This window comes from Phyllostomus hastatus, unplaced genomic scaffold (assembly GCF_019186645.2).
Source record: "Phyllostomus hastatus isolate PE091 unplaced genomic scaffold, TTU_PhHast_1.1 phas_scaffold_55, whole genome shotgun sequence".
Taxonomy (NCBI): Eukaryota; Metazoa; Chordata; class Mammalia; order Chiroptera; family Phyllostomidae; genus Phyllostomus; species Phyllostomus hastatus.
This window is the reverse complement of record NW_025334035.1, coordinates 11121075-11141871: the sequence shown is the minus strand read 5'-3', so window position 1 is coordinate 11141871 and position 20797 is coordinate 11121075. Positions and strand designations below refer to the sequence as shown.

The window sequence follows — 20797 nt, the reverse complement described above, 5'->3', positions numbered from 1 at the left end:
TCCAGTCAGGGATTAACTGAGGATGGGCTTGTGACCTGGCTGTGGGCCCAGGAGCTGAGGGAAGTGCAGTGGGGACCCTGGGAAAGGCTCCCTCCTGAGGAGGGATGATGATGAGGGATTTCCTTCCACGACGGGGCGTGTCTGGATGCGAGGTTGGACAGGGCAGCTGTCTGAGGCCTGAGGGCCGTCGGCCTGAGGAGAGGCAGACCTGCTGAAAACGGCGTAGCAGAATGACAGAAACTACTTGCTCCTCGAAGTAGGCCAGCTCCTCTTTGTTATATGTGACAATAAATTGTCCCTCCCCCACCTATTTAAGAACTATTTTGAAGTGTGCTTTCACTTATTTACACTTACTTACTTATATTTGAAAACATCCTAATGGATGGAAGGAATCAGCCATTTTTTCCCCCAGGAAAGACTCCAACCTCTCCCCTCAGTTGGTGTCCATTTCTCCTTCTGTTGCCTCATGGTCCACTCCTGGCTCTGGGGACCTTCAAGCCAGCTGTCTTGGTCCTCTTTCGAAGACTTTGCTAATGCTAGCAGTTCCTCTGTCCTGGCCCCTCCCAGCCCTACAAGCAGGTGTCAGCTAGGCCTCCTGGTCCGGTCCTAAACTCCCATGCACTTTGCTTGTGCCCAGTACTCTGACGCAACGGGAAAGGACAGAAGGCCCCCGGGAGGCAGTGCCCCAGGGTGGGCCCCAGTTTACCTCCTGTTTGCTCTGGGACTGACTATACCAGTCAGGTCAGAACAGGAAGTGGAAGTTACTGTGGGTATTTTCAACAGAAAGAGATTCAATAAAGGGACTTGGGTGTCTCCCGAATCAGGGAAGAGCCGGGCCTCTGGGACTGATTCTATAGCCAAACTAGATTTGAACAGAAAAGAAAACAATTGAAAGAAAAAACAAAAAACTTGATCTTGCCCCAACACAGCACTGTGATTCAATCTTTTGTTTTTCCTTTATTCTTCTTCTTTTTTTAAAATAAAGGAATGGGTTGAATGCATGATAACTACCCACCAGGAGAGTCACCTCCTGGAACTCACTCCATGGACTGGAAAGTGGCACTGCCACCAAAACTGCCTCATGACCCTGCCTGGAGTGGTGACTGTACACACAATGGCTGGTACAGAAAACTCCACGTGTCCTTGTCCTTGCTTATCAGCCCAAGCAGTCACATCTTGACAAGTGCCTGTAACAAACAGAACTCAATTCTTACCTAGAACTCTGGCTGCAAGAATCTGGAAAACCTAGTTTTTAGGTTTCTGGCCACTGCCACACTGAAAGCTGCTAACAGGGAATGGGAATGGGAGCTGGAACCAGTTGGTCTTATGCACCACTGTGAAATAGGGGTGGATTGCTCAGCCCCTTTGAGCCTGTTTCTTTGATCTCTAAGTAGTTACAATATCAGTGCTTACCTCTAAGAATTAGTGTGAGGATTAAATGAGATACTGCAGGTAAAGCACTTGGTGTGATGCCTTATCAGGGACTAAATAACATTACTACCTTCTTCTAGCTCTGTGGTTCCCCAAGCCTCAGATAGGCCCCTTTCTCTGAAATAGGCCCCTGAGACCACTCCCTTGGTGGGGAATTTGCCGAAAGTTTGGAATGAATGGCCTGGGGAAGGTGGCCCAGCTACAGCCACAGACCACCAAAGCCCATATTCAGCACTGGCCTCCTGGGCCTGCTGCCCTCTGGACTCCTGCTGGCCACTGAGCTGACTTGGCAGCCAGGGCTATGAGTTATATAACTTGCTTCTTTTGCTTTGTTTATACAAAATTTTGAAAATACCAACTGGGTATGGCCTATGCTGCTTAACTTCTCAGAGGCAATAAGGGGTTGCTTGAGCAGGCAAGGCAGCCTCGGGCAAAGCTGCCCGGGCCCCGGGCCTGGGCTCTGGCCTGGCAGCGCAGGCAGCCGCTGGCAGTCCCTCAGTCAGCCCACCCTGCAGGAGGACCCAAGTCCAGAGTGCCCAGGGGAGACCACCTACTCTTGGGTGTGCAGCGTCCAGTTATGCGCACCGTGCTACAGGACCCGACTCTCTGCCTCTGCTTCCTGCCCAGTGCTGCAGTTATCTGCCCTGAGGGCAGCCCTTTGCTCCCCGATGCTGAGTGAGCTGGCAACTCCGTCTACACTTCTGTTGACACTGTGGACCAGCCTCAGCCTCTTAGCAAAGCAGGAAGAGAGGGAGGCCCAGCAGGCTCAGTGGAGAGGGGGACAGGGTCTGTCAGAAGATGGTTTCACCTGTGTGGTTTGACTCAAGCTTCTAAATCAAGAGGTGGGGAGCAAGCTCACACCCTTTGTTCCCTCACATGACAGTGGTGTCTTGCAGGTTCCAAACTCCATGGAGAACTGCCTTGGCCATGCCAGGAATGCTGCCCAGTCCCATACTCCCAGGACACTGCATTTGCAGAACATCTTGCCTTTGAACCTGGGCCAGGCAGGAGCTCACAAGTCCTCACATGACCCTCTGGGAAAGAAATGTTCGTGCTAGTGCCTGTTGTGCTTGAGACAGACAACAGCTCTCTGTTCCCCCAAGCTTGTCTGCCTGGTAGGAGTTGACAAGGTCTGAGACTGGTAGAAACTAGAGCATCCGCTTTTCTACCTTGGGAAAACAAAGGGATAGGACCAGAAGGAACTAGCCCCAGTTTGATGCCCTGGCAAAAGGAGTGATTGGGCCTTCCTGCGTGTCCCAATGTTCAGTCCCTTTCAGAGAATTGGCCAACAACTGCTAGATAGACAGAGATAAAAGTTTTCTTCCTATTTCTGCTCCGAACTTGTGATCAGTATAATGCAGGTTGGAGAGGCACCTACAGAGCGTACAGGCTGTTACCCCTCTGCCCTAGGCCTGCAGCTGGTCACTCACTTTTTTCTGCTGAACTCTCTGAGGTTCAGAGCATAGCAGTGATGGCAGCCTGCCCTGTGGAGCAGGGCGGACAGGCGGGACAAAAGCTCTTGGCCATTCCAGATGCAGTAAAATGTCACAGACTTTGGAGGTGAAGCTGACCCAGCCTCATATTCTGGCTTCACCGCTTTAGTTGGGCAAGCACTTTATCTCTGATTTGGTTCTCTCATTAGTAAAATAAAGATGAGCATATCTATCTACCTGAAATGGTTGGTATAAGGTCAAACAAGAAATCGAGTGTAATGCTGCTGGTCCTATTAGCACATAATGGAGAGACACCCCTACCTACGCCTGCTGTTACATTGTGCACACTTCCACACTCAACACAGACATGTTCCACAGGAAACCTTCAGGAATGGAAACTCCACAAGCCATGCTCAAGATTTCTTTAGAGTCTTCTCCTCTTTCTTCTCTTTCTCCTTCTTCAAAAAGATTTGTTATGCAGCAAAGTTTGCTATGCAGGTCATTTAGCTTACTTGGGAAAAGAACCCTGACAAGTTTTGCAATGTTCATTGATGTGAAGTCTGGGCTATTTCTAAATTAGTTTCCTCTAGTCTGTATCAGTGATTCTCAACCTTTTTCATTTCATGGCACACAGAAAACTAATCGCTAAAACTCTATGGCACACCAAAAAATATATTTTTTACCGATCTGACAAAAAAAGTCATCTGGTGTAATTCATTCACACTAGATGGCTATTGTGTTGGCTGTTTTCATTTTTTTGATTGACAATCTAAGGGAAAAGAGGTCAGTGCCCCTGTCTAAATAGTTAGGGGGGGCATATTTTAAAAATCCTTGTGGCACACCAGTTGAAAATGGCTGGTCTATATCTTTAAAACATCAGGAGTCAAGAACCAGAATTTAAAGAAAGAAAGGAAAAGGACCCTAACATCTGTTAAATGTCTAGTGTTTCAGGTGCTTCCATATGCATTAACTCATTTACTTCTTGTATCAATACTTTCTGCAAGGTTTTAATTTTTAAAAAATATTTTTAATTGTGGTAAAATACACATGCCATAAAATTAACCATCTTAAAAAATTAAAGTTCAGTAATGTTAAGTTGTCACATTGTTGTTCAGTCAGTCTCCAGAACTCTTCACGTTGCAAAACGGAAACTCGATCCTCATTAAACAGCAATTCCCATTCCCCTCCCCCAGCCCTTGACAATCACCATTCTACCTGCCTGTCTGTATGGATGTGATTACCTTGGGGCCCTCACAGACGTACTCATATAAGTGGAATCATGCAGTATTTGTCTTTTTTGTAACTGGCTTATTTCACTGAACATAATGTGGCTTTTTTTGCTGGTTGTATTTAATTATTTAAGCATGTTTTATTGCTTATGCTATTGCCTTGTCCCATTTTTTATCCCCTCGATCCCCCTCCACCCTGCACACCCTCTCCCTCCAGAATTCTGTCCCCTGCTTAGGTCATGTCCATGGATTGTACATATAAGTTCTTTGGCTTCTTCATTTCCTATACTATTCTTAACCTCTTCCTGTCTATTTTGTACCTACCTATTATGCTTCGTATTCCCTGTACCTTTTCCCCTCTTTCTCCCACTTCTCCTCTCCACTGATAACCCTCCAAATGATTTCCATTTCTGTGATTCTGATCCTGTTCCAGTTGTTTGCTTAGTTTGTTTTTAGATTCAGTTGTTGATAGCTGGGAGTTTGTTGTCATTTTACTGTTCATAGTTTTGATGTCCTTTTTTCTTAGATAAGTCCCTTTAACATTTCATAGAGTAAGGGCTTGGTGATGATGAAGTCCTTTAACTTGACCTTATCTGGGAGGCACTTTATCTGTCCTTCCATTGTAAATGATAGTTTTGCTGGATAGAGTATTCTTGGATATAGGTCCTTGCCTTTAATGATTTTCAAATGCTTCTTTCCAGCCCCTTCTTGCCTGTAAGATTTCTTTTGAGAAATCAGCTGGTAGCCTTATGGGCACTCCTTTGTAGGTAACTCCTTCCTTTCCTCTTGCTGCTTTTAAGATTCTCTCTGTCTCTTTAATCTTGGGTAACTTAATGATGATGTGCCTTGGTGTGTTCCTCTTTGGGTTCAACTTCTTTGGGACTCTTTGGGCTTCCTGGAATTCCTGAAAGTCTATTTCCTTTGGCAGATAGGGGAAGTTTTCCTTCATTATTTGTTCAAATAACTTTTCAATTTGTTGCTGTTGTTCTCCTTCTGGCACTCCTGTAATTCAGATATTGGGGCATTTCAGGTTGTCCCAGAGGTTTGTAAGACTCTCTTTACTTTTTTGAATTCTTGTTTCTTCATTCTGTTCCTGTTGGATATTTATTTCTTCCTTTTGTTCCAAATCATTGATATGAGTCCTGGTTTCCTTCCTGTCACTGTTCGTTCCATCAATATTTTGCTTTATTTCATATTGGGTATCTTTCATTTTTCGACCAAGCTTAATCAGTTCTGTGAGCATTTTGATTACCAGGGCTTTAAATTCTCCATCAGATAGGTTGGCTATCTATCTCCTTATTGCTCAACTCTCTTTCTGAGGTTTTGCTCTGTTCAAAACCTTGGCCCTATTTCTTTGTTCAGGGTCCCTGTTAAGTTGTAAGGGAGCAGGGCCTTAGGTATTCACTGGGGCAGGACAACCTTCCTGTGCACTGCTTGTGGGGGAGAGGCCAGAGAGGGAACAATGCAGCTCACCTGCTCATCTCTAGCCCACTTTTCAACAAACTCTCATGTGAGACTGGGAATTTCTCCCACCGAGGCAACTGCTGTAGTTCACAGCAAGCTCTGAGTCTCAGTTTCCCCTTAAGTCAGCCCCTCCCATGCAGCCTGCTGCCTCACCACAGTCTCTCCTCAGGTTCTTTCCGTCCTCTGCCTTACCAGTCTGGTTGTTCTGTTTGACTGTTTCTTTAATTCTGTAGTTGTCAGAGTTACATGCAGTTTGATTTTCTGGCACTTCTGGTTGTGTATTGATTTTAGATTGGTTGTTATTCTCCTTTTGGTGTGTGAGGACGCCAAGGGTTTCTACCTATGCTTCCGTCTTGGTTGGAACTCTGTACACCTGAAATTAATACAAAATAATATTGAACATAAACTGTCATTGAAAAGTAAAATTTTAAAAAACAAATAAACAAAAAATAAAGATGCAGATGATCAGGCCATACCCATAAATTTTAAAAAAATCTTTCCAAGTGATTCTGATGTGCAGTCTGCTTTACTGAGGTGGAATCATCCACAACTACTGTGTGGACCTCCAACTTCCGGAGCTAGTGTAGTACATGAAGCTTGTATTACCCAGTATGTTCTGTCACTTGGATCTTCACTCTCTCCCCAGGTACACTGCATTTTTTCCATGGAGGGCTTACCTCCCACAGTGGATTTACACACTATAGGCCCCCTTCTGCTTCCTGGCCTGGACTCCCTTGGCGTGTCCTTGAATGAAGGTAGAAACACAGTCCAGATGGGCTGATAACACAACTTTGGCCACCTCACAGCGGGGGAGGGCTGCCCAGACTCCGATTGTCACAGGCTTTGGGTCTCTGAATAATGAGGGGTTCCCCACCCCCTTTTCTGGACTGTTTTAAAATGTGGGTTTCATTATTATTCAGGTATGGCAAAGCCAATAGATAAGGAGACAGCTGCTATTGAAAAGGCAGCTTCTTGCACAAAATTCCCAAGAGGAAGGGTACTCCCTGACTCTGGGGGGCCACATAGGGAAGCCCCAGGTCAGTGGGGGGGGGGTGGTGGGCCAGAGCCAGAGTGTGCCTTCCAGGGAAGGAACAGGTGGGGCAGGCAGGTTTCAGATGGACCTGTTTGACTAATTTCAGCTGGCTCTGGGCATAGGGCTGTCCCTAGCTGTCAGGTGGGTGGCTCTGGGGTAGTCTGGGTGGAGGGACAATGGCCTGAGTTGGAGATCTTGGAGTGGAGGCGTTGGTGTGTGAACACCCCTGATGGCTGGTTTGCATGTGACCTGGGCAACGCTGCTTGTATCTCTAGGAATTTGCTAATCCTGGGAGGGGCTGTCCCTCCAGGGTTAGCAAGGCCTCCGAGATGTCAGAGTGTAAAAAATACAGAATAAAAACACATGATTAACACCAACTACCTCTCTCTTTGTTTGAAAAATTTGCTAGAGACTTACTGGGTTGGCCAAAAAGTCCGTTTAGTTTTTATCAGTAAAAATAAAAGACACATTTTACATTTTCACCAATAACCTTATTGATTTGGATATTTTGAGCACGTCAGCTATCTCCCACATGGAATAACATTGATTGTTCTCAATTAATGTCTCATTTGATCGCTATCAAATTCAACTGGCCTATCTGACTATGGAACATAGTCCAGTGAGAAATCTCCAGCAGAAAACATCACAAACTGCCTTTGACACATTCAATCAGTCACAGCACCTTCTCCATATGCTGCACAAATCTTTCTTTGCATTTCAGTTGCTTTTTTACCTTGAAATAAAATAAAATAATATGCCAAAAATGTTGCATATTTTCTCTCATCTTCAATATTAAAATGGCTACACAAAAACACTAATTTTGATGTTTTTTTTGTTAAAATGCACGCTGATATGACGGCCGTCACAATACAATCTAACAAAGTTGTTTTGAATGAAATTGAAGACAACTAAGTGCTACTAGAGACATCACATGGAAAAAATTGAACAAACTTGTTGGCCAAGCCCATAGAAACAAACTAAGTAGACAGTACTTATGAGAAGTTGGTAGCAGTGTCAGCAAATGAAACTCTCCAGCAAGATGATTATGGCATCTTGGGGAGATTATTCTGGAAATTGGGGTGGAGAGAAGGTAAAGATATTTCAGCATGGAAATCTCAAGGCCAGCAGTAGAGGGTCACACTGACGTGGCCTTATGTCTACCCCTTGCCACAGTGCATGGCAATTGTGAGGGTTCATTGAGGTGACTTGCTCAGGTACAGGTCATCCCCAGGAGGATAGGAGAGTGGACTGAATGCTGAGAATGCCCACCATACAGTAGGCTGGTGACAACACCCACCCTCAAGAAGGTTGTTTGGATTCTAAGGCTAGAATCACTTTTCCCTACTCTTACAGCACACTTTCTCATGTGGAAATCCAGGAATCAGCAGGCCTGGGGGTGCAAAGCTCAGGGAGGCCAAAGGCAAACTCAGTGGCTTTGGGATGGTGATGTGTAACCAAGTGTACAGAGTGAATGGAATTAACAAGTAACCAGGTTACCAGAGGCCCTGGCTGCCACAGTGCCTGGCAGGACCCTGGACAATGTTACCTGAGGGCAGGGTCTAAGCACCAGTCCCTCAGCACAGTAGAATTATCCTAGTGCTGCAGGACTTGCAGCTGGGGACAGCGTGCCTTTGGGTTAGCTCTGAGCTGGTGGGGAGCCAAAGGGACCCTTGTAGTTGCGAGGCTGCTGAATTGGCCTAGGCCAGTGGCTTCTGGCCCAGTTCCCTGCTTCGTTACCTCATGGTTACTGAGCCCCACCCAGCATATCAAATGCCTCATGGCACAGTGATGCTGCCAGATGTGGAGATCCAGCTACCCAGGAAGACTCCCTTTTTTGGCTGGAAACTTCCAAGATGTGTTGGGAGCCTTGCAATGACTCTCTGTTCCCTCTTCCCCCTCACATCACCTCCTATTGTTGTAGATGGAGATGGATTCCAGGTGCTCGGTGGTTGCAAGCAAAGAATATTGTAAAGCAAAGCAACTGGGACATTTATTGTTGGCCAAGGTGGAGGCATAACTAGACATGCTTTGCTTCCTTGCATGACCAAGAAAAGGACAACAACCAATATAAAAACAAAAAACAACAAAAACTGCCAGAAAATTGAACTGTATGGAAGTCCAACAACTAAGGAGTTAAAGAAGAAATATTCCTCCAGACCAGTAGAGGGGTGGAGATGGGAAGCTGGGGTGGAGAGGACCCACAGCAAAGCAACAGATTGGGTGAAGCAGCAGCCAGCAGACCTGCCAATTCCACATTTGTGTGCAGATAAGTCAAGAGGAACAACTGGGGAGCAAGACAGACAACACAACCCAGGGTTCCAGTGGGGGAAACTAAAACCTCAAAACTTCTGGCTGTAAAAATCTGTGGGGGTTGTGGCAGTGGGTGAAACTCCCAGCCTCACAGGAGAGTTCGTTGGAGAGACCCACAGGGTCCTAGAATGTACACAAACCCTCACACCTGGGAACCAGCACCAGAAGGGCCCAATTCGCTTGTGGGTAGTGGGGGAAGTGACTGAAAGTGGGGCAAGAGCCTAACAAGCAGTATTGTTCCCCCTCTGACCCCTCCCACACACACAGTGCCACAACACAGTGAAGTGGGTTGTTGCCCAACCCTGGTGAATACCTAAGGCTTTGCCCCTTACCACATACCAGGTGAGCCAAGACAAAGAAATATGGTCCAAATGAAAGAATGGATCAAAACTCCAAAAAGAGAACTAAGTCATGAGGAGATAGACAACCTATCAGATGCAGAGTTCAAAACACTAGTATTCAGGATGCTCACAGAAATGACTGATTACCAATGCAAAATAAAGGAAGAAGTGAAGGCTGTACAAAGTGAAATAAAGGAAAATGTACAGGGAACCAGCAGTGAAAGGAAGGAAACTGGGACTTAAATCAACAGTTTGGAACAAAAGGAAGAAATAAACATTTAGCTGGAAGAGAATGAAGAAACAAGAATTCAAAAAAAAAAAAGTGAGGAGAGGCTTAGGAACTTCTGGAACAACCTGAAACGCTCCAATATCTGAATTACAGGGGTGCCAGAAGGAGAAGAGCAACAGCAAGAAATTGAAAACTTACTTGCAAAAATAATGAAGAAAAACTTCCCCCATCTGGCAAAGGAAATAGACTTCCAGGAAGTCCAGGAAGCTCAGAGAGTCCCAAAGAAGTTAGACCCAAAGAGGAACACACCAAGACATATCATGATTAAATTACCCAAGATAAAAGATAAGGAGAGATTTTTTAAGTAAAGATTTTATTCATTTTTAGAGAGAAGGGAAGGGAGGAAGAGAAACATTAGTGTGTGGTTGCCTCTGGCCCACTGCCTACTGGGGACCTGGCCTACAACCCAGGCATGTGCCCTACCTGGGTATCGAACTAGCGACCCTTTGGTTCATAGGCCAGCACTCAATCCACTGAACCACACCAGACAGGGAGGAGAGAATCTTAAAAGCAGCAAGAGAAAAGGAGACAGCAACCTATAAAGGAGTTCCCATACGAGTATCAACTGATTTCTCAAAAGAAACCTTACATGCAAGAAGGGGCTGGGAAGAAGTATGCAATAATAAAAGGCAAGGACCTACATCCAATATTACTCTATCCAGCAAAGCTTTCATTTAGAATGGAAGGGTGGATAATGTCAAGTTAAAGGAGTTCATCATCACCAAGCTCTTATTATATGAATGTTAAAGAGACTTATCTAAGAGAAAGAAGAACATCCAAACTATGAACAGTAAAATGACAACAAACACAACTATCAACAACTGAACCTAAAAACAAAGACAAAAACGAAAACAAAACCAAACTAAGCAAACAACTAACATAGGAACAAGATCACAGAAATGGAGATTACATGGAGGGTTATCAGCAGGGAAGGGGTGGAAGGAGAATGGGGGAAAAGGTACAGGGAATAAGAAGCATAATTGATAGGTACAAAGTAGACAGGGGGAGATTGAGAATAGTATAGGAAATGGAGAAGCCAAAGAACTTGTATGTACAATTTATGGGCATGAACTAAGGGGGTGGGGAATGTGCATGGGAGGGGAGTGCAGAGTGAAGGAGGATAAAGGGGAGAAAAACATGGGACAACTTTCATAGCATAAACAATAAAATATACTAAAAAATAACAAAAAGTGGAATATTTATTAAGGAAAGTACACTTCCCAAGACACTGGCCATCTCTGGCCAGGGAATGGCCCTCTTCTATTGAAGGACTATTGACTTACAGGGTTTTTACTTAAGCTTCTACACATGCAGTTTCCCACAATCCTTCTTGATTGCCCACCCAGGGAGGAAACCACAGTGCTAATTATTATGAGGTGTCACATGGCCATTCTCAGAAACCAGAATGCTTACTGAGGACAGCTGCAGTGTCTCAGAATTTCCTGTTCTATCTTCTGCCTCACTACTCTTCCCGGGACTTGGTAGTTTTGGGTCCTTCTTCCCTGTGAGGGTCCTGAGCCCCCTCGCCAGTAGGGCCAGAGACTTTATCACTTTGCCCTTGTCCAGGGCTGGGTGCTGGGAATGAGCTGGACAGGAGGCAAGGAATGGATGTGGGACAAAAGTGGGGACCATGCGTGTGTCTGTGCCGGACAGCAGGACTGCAGAATCTCTGCCACGTGTCCCTTTGGAAGCAGAGCTGAGTCCTCTTCCATCAAGTCTCAGCCAGCCCACATAAAGCTCTGGCCAACTGAACAAGGCAGAAGTGACCTCTGTCACCTTTCAGGCGGGGTCCTGACTTGGATGTAGCTCCCGCCTGAGCTCCTGGGATGGCTCCTCTTCAGGCCAATGCCACACTCGGAGAAGCCCTCGCTGCACAGAGAAGCCCGGTGAAGCAGGGGCATGTGTGCATGTGCCGGTTTCCGCAGAGCCCCGGCCAACGGGAGGCACCCCTGCTGGCCACCGCAGGCCCCTGGGTGAGACTTCGGATGCCCTCCCACACACACTCCACCAAGTGGGAGCAGCGGGGTCCACATAACAGACACCCCCCAGGCTCAGGCCCTGGGAGCAAAGGAAAGTTTTTCAGTTACCCTTTCAGAAGAGGAAGCCTACCCAGCTGAGAACCAGGCAGAGATGACAAAGACATGGAAGAGGACACTGCACCGGAGGATGACATAGTGAATACTGGCAACGACCTTGTAACCAGAGCGTTGTAGCTTTTAATCTGGATCCCTCCATTTTTGTGTCATACACTAGTGATAGTTCCAATGGTAATAAAACTTCTTCCCTTTTTCCTTCGTCGGTGGTAAAGTTACTATGAGTGCACAGGCTGTGGAATACCCCAGTTGGAGCTTGGCAGGACAGGGAACAGACATTGCCCAGGTAACCCAGATGCCCAAGCCAGGGGAGCGCTTTGGAACTCCGTGTGAATGAGGGAGGTTGTGCGTGAATGTGGGGAAGGGCGTGAGTGCGAGGCAGCCCTGGAGAGGGCTGGAAAGAGCACCTTCTGCTTGTTTTTTGTCCTGACTCACTCCCTCCATGCAGCTCTGGGGGCTGTGCCAGGGGATCTTCTGGCCACCCCCTCACTGCAGGGGTTGGGGGTGGGAACCAGCCGAGCATATGGGAGAGACTGGAGCCCAGCCCTCCCAGGGCAAGGTTCTTGAGGCAGCCCCACTGCGTGGAACCTGGGATCTGCTGCCTGGCTCTCTGAGCCTCCATTTCTTCATCTGTGAAATGGGAGACATCTGGGCACGATCCTGCTGAGGTGTAAAACTCCCAGTGTCCCAGCCCACCCCCAGGCCCTGCCCCTCTGCACAGCTCCCATCCTGCTCCTCCTGGGGCTGTGCTGCTGACCCTTGGGGAGAGCAGGCACAAGGCATCCACAAACATCAGCCTGGGTGACTTCCATGTGTCCAGGGATCTGTCCTGTCTCCCCCGTGGCTGGAGCCAGCAGGCTGCCCAGGGAGGCAAGGTAGATCCTACAGGTCTCCGAGGCAGACCCTCCACTCCTGCCCCCCACACTTACTCATTAGCCAGGGCACAGGGTAACTCGGGCTGCGGCCGGCCAAGGCTGCCTGTGGGGGTGCTCAGGCATGCAGGTGGGCAGCAAGCAGAAGGCTTGGAATGGACAGTCTCCAGGACACAGTTCCCCCAGACCAAGGGGGCCGTGGCCCTGCCCTCTGCAGGCTGGTCTCCGTGGGCTTTAGGGCTGAGGCATGGAAGCTCTTTGTCCTGTCCGGACCCCTGGTAAGGAGGTGGAGGTGAGGGGTTGTGAGGCTTGGTGCCAGGGGCTGTCCAGGCACCATTTGGGGTGTGTCGGGGTGGCTCATAGCCCTGCCCCAGGAACTTCCCACATTGACTGTGTTCAGACTGCACCTGGGGCTGCTGCCCAGAGCAGGTGACAGCAGGACAACTGTCCCTGGACAGTGCCGGGGGGTGGGAGCCTGTGGGACCTGGCCAAGCTCAGCAGGGACTGGTGTATCCTCCTTCAGAATCCCACAGGAAGGCGGGGTTGAAACATCTCACGATGACAGGTGATGTGGGATCCATTGATATGGGAGCCTACAGATCTCCCCAAAGAGTCATTTGCAGGGAAGAATGGGCCCTCTGTCCTTTTTATTGCCAAAGAAAAATGGCTTTAGGTATATTTTGTTCTGACCAGAAAAGTTAATAGATATGTACTCCCTGTAAAAGTTTCAGACAAAAACAAAAATTGTAAAGAAGAAGGAAATCCAATCTCACCACCTGGGCATATCCATTGCTAAGCTTTTGATGGATTTTATCCCTCCTCTTCTCTATTTGTGTGTGGCCTGGCTGAACAGTTACAGTAATGACATTGCTGCAGGACTGGATGCCTGCGTTGGGCTCGGGATCCCAGGCTCTGAGCAGGTGTCCCTGTGCATTCCTGCATCGTCAGGCAGGGGAACAGCCGCCTGGAGTTAACAGGCTGCTGCCAGTGCAGGAGGAGCAGCACTCGGGTCACTCTCTCCCAGTCCTGGTTGCTGTGTCAGTCTCAGCCACATTCTTGGGCAACATGCCTGATGCAGATCAACAGTGTGAATGCCGGGCAGCAGGCTGAGGTGCAGTGGAGAAGTGCCCCTGACCCAGGCTGCCCCCTCCAGGTTCTGTTTCAGGTGCTGTCCTTCATGATCTATGTCGTGAGCTCGGCGTTCTGCAGGAATCTGGGCAAAGTGGAGCTGGCATCGGTGACCCTGGCAGTGGCCGTGAGTACAGCCAGGACTGTGTAGGACTGTCCCTCCCGGGCTCCTCCCCCAGGGTTCCAGGGAGAAAATACTGCCTGAGGGCTGACAGCTGCATTCACAGCTGGGACCTGAGGCCGTCACAAGGTGGGACACAACACACGCGGGCAGGACCCCAGCAGAAGGGGGTGTCTGGCTCAGATGCACATCACAGCTGTTGCTCAGTGAACTTGCCCCACATGCAGGGTCCCCTCCTTGGGCTCTGCCTGACAACCCCTGTGTTCTCTTCTATGTGGCTTCAGTTTGTCAATGTTTGCGGAGTTTCCATAGGATTCGGTTTTCCCTCAGCATGTGACACCTTGAAGTCCCAGGTAGGTGAGCCTCCTAGAGCTGGGCAGGGCCAGAGCCAATCCCTCAACTGCTGCAGAAATGGTGGGGGTTGGGGACCCCCTCCCAAGCCCCTCAATGCTCCCTGAACCCGACGGGGTAGCTGTCTTCCGTCCAAGCAGCCCCTGAGGATCAGGTGCTGTCAGGAGACTGGACCCTCCCCTTTCAAAGAGTCTGGATAGACAGGCAAGAGAATCCTGGAAGGAAAGGGGCGGGGACAGTTCTCTGCCCTGCTCAAATGCTGACGGTGCATACAGGGGACCCCTTGCCCTCGGGGACCCAGAGTTCTTGGCTTACGGTGGACCTGGGAACCTGGGTCGGCCCTGGCTGCCACTTCCTAGCAGGGTGACTTGACAGTGCTCTCGGAGCCTCGTTTGCCTCCACTGTGATGTGGGGAAATAACACTTTCCTCACCAGGTGCCTTGGAGAACTGGGGACAGTGGGTGGACAGGTTGGTACTCTGTAAATAGCTGCTGCCGTAATTCTGTGAGCCGACTGAATCCCTGCAGAGGCTGCCAAACCTCTGCCTCTGAGGGCACTGCATGGTGCCTACTGCATGCAGGAGCCATCCAACGGCTCTGGCACCGCTGGCCAAGCACCCGGGGACGGAGGAGGGGCTCAGCGCGGGCTGATGTTTTGCAGAGCTTCGGCAGCCCCATCAAGCCGCAGGTGGGCGACATCCTGCAGAGGGGAGTATTCCTCCTGCTTCTCTGCTGCTTCCCCTGCTGGGCGCTCTTCCTCAACACCCAGCAGATCCTACTGCTCCTCGGGCAGGACCCAGACGTGTCCAGGTACCGCCTGGCTCCCGCTGGGAATACGGGAAAGAGCCCCAAAAGAAGCCCCTCTCCAGGCCCCGCAATCAGTCGTAAGCGCTGGAAGGTTCCGGCTTAGGTTTGGGGATTCCTCCGCGCAGTGTGGTGATCTAGCTGTGACCAGCAGGGGGCAGACGAGTGGCCAGTTTTAATTCACAGCAAAGAGCAAGACGAGGATTTGCACGGTATTTCCGTCTGTGTCCCAGCACTAGTTGGAACTTCACCGACGTTTTTGAAGAAATGACGTGGGCACCAGCCCACATTCCAGAAAGGAAAAAGAGAACCGAAACAATTTCTGATGAATTACACGGTTTTTATTACCTTTAGAAAGGTCCCTCAGAGGAGTGCCTTGCTCATTTTATATTATGTGCACTTCATCTGGTTATTTCTTGAAAAGAGAGAACCTTTTTTACCCCCTCACCACGTTTTACTCCAAATTTAAGTTCCCTAATTACAAGGCCCCTGAGGTTGGGTCCTTGCTTCCTCTTCCTGGCACCTCCCCTAGTACTTACTGAAGCTCCCGGGTCTGGGCCGAGACCTGCCCTGGGCCTGGGGAAGCCTGTCCTCGAACCCGGGTTCCTACGACGCGCCCCCCTGAGGCCCCCTGACAAGGGCACCGCCAGTCAGCTTCCGCTCCTCTTGCAGGCTGACCCAGGAGTACATGCTGATTGCTACTCCGCCCCCCGCCCCCCTCCAGCTGGGGAGGCTCCTGGCCCTGCAGCGACTTCCTCTGTGCGGTGAGGACGCTTGGAGGGGTGGGGGAGAAGTTCCCCTTCCCGCCGGTGCAGACCGGGCTTTTAAAAGGTAACAGAATGTGTTTTTCTGGTTAGAAAACCATTTATTGGAGAAACTGTAGAAAGCCTGGGGAAGAAAAATTCCAAATCACCTATAATCCTACCACCCAGAGAGAACATAGGTTCTCTTTTCAGGTTACTTCTATTCATGAGTTGTGGTTTCAAGCACACACACACACACACCCCGTTTGAAATGAGGCCAGCGTGTGTATATTGCATTATAATCTGCTTTCTCCCTTTCAAATATGTCATTAGTCTCTTGACATGATTGAATAGCTCACATAACAGCCATTTCAAAGGCTACATAGCATCCTATTGTGCCATGACTTATTAACCAATCTCTACATGTTAGGTATTCAGGTTGTTTCCAATAGTCGCTATTATAAATAATCATTCTTATAGAAAAACTTTGTGAACATTTGTGATGATTTCCTTAAGATGCATTATTGGAATTAGACTCATTCTGTCAATGGCTTTTGATACCAATTTGTACCAGTTGTACTCCCACTAGCAATGCCCTCATCAGCAGAGCATTATTAATCTTTTCCAATTAGAAGTAGTTTTAACATGTGTTTTATTGCCAATGAAGTTGAACATTTTTTCATGTATTTATCGATCATTTGTTTTTCTTCTGTGAATTGTTTATATACCCTTTGCTTATTTTAGTGGGTTAATCTTTCTCTAATTATAACAACATGTTAAATAATAGCTTAACCCTTTGTCATATATGTTGCAAACACTTTTCAGTTTGTCACTTGCCTTTTAATTTTTTGATATATTTGACTTAAAGAATTTTTAATGTATATGTAACAGTCCATAACCTAACTTATTCTTTATATCTGTCTTTGATGAGCTTAAAAACACTTAACTCATATCAATATTATCTAAAATTTGCCATATTCTCTTTGAATCTTTTTATGGTTTCCATTTTTATATCTAAGACTTTAATCCATTTAATGAACTCTTTCTAAGACTAATTATTGACTATTCCCTTCTTTCTTTTCTCCATGAGTTTATGGAGTACTAAATAAGCAGTGTGTCCACTTGGGGCAGTTCCTGAGATTTCCACCTGACCCAGTGGTCTGTACATCTACTCTGGAATCCACCACCCACTATTAGATTTGTCCAAGCTTGGTGACACGTCACTTACTCTCGGGCAGTTCTGAATCAGGCATGGTCTTGCCAGCTGGAGTTGTCTTCTGTCTCTGGAACTTCAGCATCCCTTTGTCCTCCCAGGCACCAGGGGGCGAAGTTCTGGAGGAGAGACCTGGAAAGGGAATAGGTCATGTGACTTCAGATTGCACTAAAAGGTGCCCAGGTCTGGCAGGGTGATCCCCCGCTACACCCACAATGAAATCCCAGTGGCCTGAACTCTTTGGGGACTGGCCAGCTCCATGGAAACCATGTTTTGGCTCTTCAGACAGAGATGATGGTACCTTGTCCAATGGGGCCATTGTGCCAGGGCAGGAAAACACCTATAAAGTTATCACTGTGGCAACTCCTTTATCAAATGAAGCAAGTCCTTCCCACAAAATGCAGCCACAAAGTTTAATTAACAATAAAAATACTTACATAACGCTTAAACTCAGGCAGTGTAGTTCTAGTTTCATGCTCTTAACCCCTGTGCTACACTAAAAAAGAAGCAGAGGGCTAAGGGAAGGGAGGGGACAGGATGGCTTTGACAGAGTACAGAAGGGCAGTAGCCAGACCCTAGGGTGGTCACAACCCATGGGCTTGGGCTCTGGCGTGTCCTGTGCACGGCCCCCGGGGCAGCCCTCCTAAGCTGATGGAAGGCCAGGGTTGGCAGCCAGAAACCCTGCTGGGTCCTGCCTCCTGCACAGGCCTCTGAAGTGCTCGCTCTCCGAGCCAGTGCCTCCTGCCTGCTCACCTCCCCCTGTGGCCCAGCGGGGCCCTTGGGTCCTCTCTCCCATAGGTAGGGCCAAGCGCACACCCAGGTGAAGCCTACCTGCTGGGTGTCAGACATACTTTGATGAAGTAATTGCCCCCAAACTCAGATATCTAAGAAATATCTGTTAATGTTCATCTGGTTGTTTTTAGGTAGTTGTTGTTTCTTTGTGTGTGTGTATATTTTATTTTATACAGGTAGTTTTTCTTTACAACCTGCTGGCAAAATATTTGCAAAATCAGGTACAGGGTCCTGGCTGGAGGGGTGGCCAGCACACCGCCCTGTTCCAGTGGGGAGGGGTGCCTGCGGCTGTCTCCCCTCTGCACTGTAAGATTTTTTTGCCGAGGAAGAAAGTCAAATCAGCCACAAAGGGGGCAAAAACAGGATTTTATTGGGGCTGCACTTCTGGGCGAGGTTCTCTTGTCCAGAGTAAGGGGGCCAGAGAAGTCGCGCCCAGGGTAGAGCGGGGGTATTTTTTATACATCTAGGTGGAGTAGGCTTGTCGTGTCTTAGGTGGATTGGGCGCTGTAGTCTCTGTGGCAGACTGAGAATGGCTGGCCACTTAAGCACTTGTTGCTGGGAAGATTTTGGCGGTTGCTTAGCTTGCAGTTTTCTTTGGCGCCTGCTGTGGGCATTAACCCTTTCATATCCTGTCCAACCCAACATTCCGACCTCTTTGATATGATATGGGGTGACATTTCTTTCTGGCTACTTCCTGCTGACCTGGGGGCACCAAGGGGATTGGGGCTCAGAGGTCAGCAGTTCAGTTGGGATAAGAGAATGGGGGTGAAGGAGCATTTGATTGAATGCTACCCAGGAGACTTCATGAATTCGTAAAGATTTTTAAAAACTTTAAAAAACAGGGACCAAGCATTAGTGGTATGCATATGATCAGAAGGGGGCCTATTATGGGGGCTAACCAGGTAAAAAGGAGGGACCGCCACCAGGGGGTTAAGGTCTCTGGGTTGGAATCATCTCGGTGGAGTTTGTCCCGTAGATTTTATAAGGTGTTGATGTTTTCTTCTACTAGCCCTCCCTCATTTATGTAGAAGCAGCACTGCTCCTGTAAGAAGAGACAAGTGCCCCCCTTTTCTGCTGTGAGGAGACCGAGAGCCTGCCAGTTTTGGAGTGCCACCTGGGCAATGGACATTACCTATCTTTGCAGAGAGGCCAGCGAGGTAGCTGAGGCATCAAGGGCCTGTTCCAGGTCCGCCCGAAGCTGGTCAGTAGTCCAGAGACTGTGTGGCAACCTGGCACTGCCAACCCCAGCGGCAGCCAGGGTGGTGGCAAAGGTTAGCCCTACCAGGACCAGGAGGAAGGCTGCCCTTTTTGCCCTGGGTCTGTTCAACTTGCTTATGAGTTATCCCTCACCATAATGCATGAGTTGTGGGGCAAGGGCTACCGGGAGGCAGGGGTAAGCAGATGAGGAGTCAACGGTCCCAGCTAGAGAACCATTGCACCAAAAGAAAGTACCTGGTGGGCTGGTGAGGGAAGTGGTCACTGCTTTAGTTTGGTTACAAGGCGGGAGCCTGGGAAATATGGTATTGATATAGCAAACCTGAGGCTTTTCCGTTGGCTCCTAGAACAGGGGAGCATTATTTAGTAAGAAGGGGATGGCTGGGGATGCAGTGGCATTAAGAACAGTGGGTATGGAGACAGCTGTTATAGGAGAACGATCCAATGACTGAGGATGGTATGGGATGTGAAGCTTCCAGGTGATGCCCAGTGAGGTGGAAACTTGTTGCACAACCTGGGAGACGAAGGCAGGGCTGTTGTCTGACTGGATGGAGGCAGGCGACCCGAAGCGTGGGACAATGTGCTCAATGAGGAGAGCAGCAACTGTGCCAGCTGTTTCCCGAGTGGTAGGATAGGCTTCTATCCAGCCTGAAAAGGTATCAACAAATGTTAAGAGATAATGGTATTTCTTGTGTGGAGGCATGGGAGTGAAGTCGATTTGCCAGTCCTGGCCAGGGAGATGTCCTCTCACCTGGTGAGTTGGAAACCGGGTTTTAAGGCCTCCCTGGGTTGACGTTTTAGAGCAGACCGAGCATTCAGCATGCACCTGCTTGGTGGACTGGAGAAGATTTGGGAAGGAGAAGAGGGGATCTAGGAACTTGAACAGAGACTTGGGGCCAATGTGCAGTGACTGGTGGATTTCTGAGAGGAGGGGAACAGCCTGCTGCTGAGAAATGGCAATTTTTCCATTGAGGAAGATCCAACCTCCGCTGCCAATGTGGCCACCCCGGGCATACAGGGAAGAGTATTCCTGAGGAGTATAGGAAGGAGGTACAGGGGTGGACAGGAAGAGTATGGAGGAGGGAGAAGCTCCAGTGGTCAGTTTTCGTGCTGCGGCATCAGCCCAGGCATTGCCCTGGGAGACGGGTCTCATGAGGTTTGATGCCCCTTGCAGTGAACAACAGTTACTTCTGCAGGTAATTGTAAAGCTTGGAGGAGTTCAGAGATTAGAGATGCATTAATGCTGGGAGAACCTTTAGATGTGAGAAATCCATGTTCCTTTCAGAGAGTAGAGTGACTGTGAACAATGAGAAAGGTGTATTTGGAGTCTGTGTAGATGGTTATTCACTTTTTTTTTGCCAGAGAGAGAGCTCGGGTGAGAGCGATGAGTTCTGCTTTTTGTGAGGTGGTGCCCTCAGGCAGCAGTTGTGCTTGTAGGGTGGAAGCAAGGGTGACCACTGTGTAGGCCGCCCCCAGCCTTCCATCAGCCCCCACCACAGAACTGCCATTGATGAACACAGTGAGGTCAGCATTGGGGAGTGGAATGTCAGACACCCTGTCCAGGGGCTGCCCGAGAAAGTTAAGAACTTTGGGACAAGAGTGAATGGGTTCAGGATCGATGGTAGGCACTGGTAAGAGGGTGACCGGGTTGAGCTGAGGGGAGAGGCAAAGGGATAAAGTGGTACTCTCTATAAACAGAAGGTGCAGCTCTTGGAGGTGTGAAGGGCTCAGTAGTGAGAGGGCCCAGTGTGAGAGCAGATCAGTAAAGCAGTGGGGCAAGAAAACGACCACCAGCTGGCAGAGAGCTTGAGGGCCTCTTTACCTAACTTTACGGCACTGCCCAGGGCACGGAGACATGGCTGCCACCCCCATAAGGTAGGATCCAGCTGCTTGGAGAGGTAAGCAACTGGATGGTAGGAGGGGCCAACAGGTTGGG

At 48.6% G+C, this 20797-nt stretch overlaps 1 protein-coding gene across 3 annotated transcripts in view; it reads left to right on the top strand.

The window, feature by feature from the left end:
* Positions 1-12570: 12570 nt before the first annotated feature.
* The window catches only part of LOC123809146 (multidrug and toxin extrusion protein 2-like), a 32522-nt gene continuing 24295 nt past the window's right edge, over positions 12571-20797 (top strand). For all 3 annotated transcript variants that reach the window (XM_045824005.1, XM_045824003.1, XM_045824004.1), the window contains exons 1-5: positions 12571-12773; positions 13649-13750; positions 14029-14097; positions 14756-14904; positions 15571-15729. In XM_045824005.1, the coding sequence (XP_045679961.1) occupies positions 12651-12773; positions 13649-13750; positions 14029-14097; positions 14756-14904; positions 15571-15729 (602 nt within the window). In that variant the 5' untranslated portion in view covers positions 12571-12650. The remainder of the gene's footprint in view (positions 12774-13648; positions 13751-14028; positions 14098-14755; positions 14905-15570; positions 15730-20797) is intronic.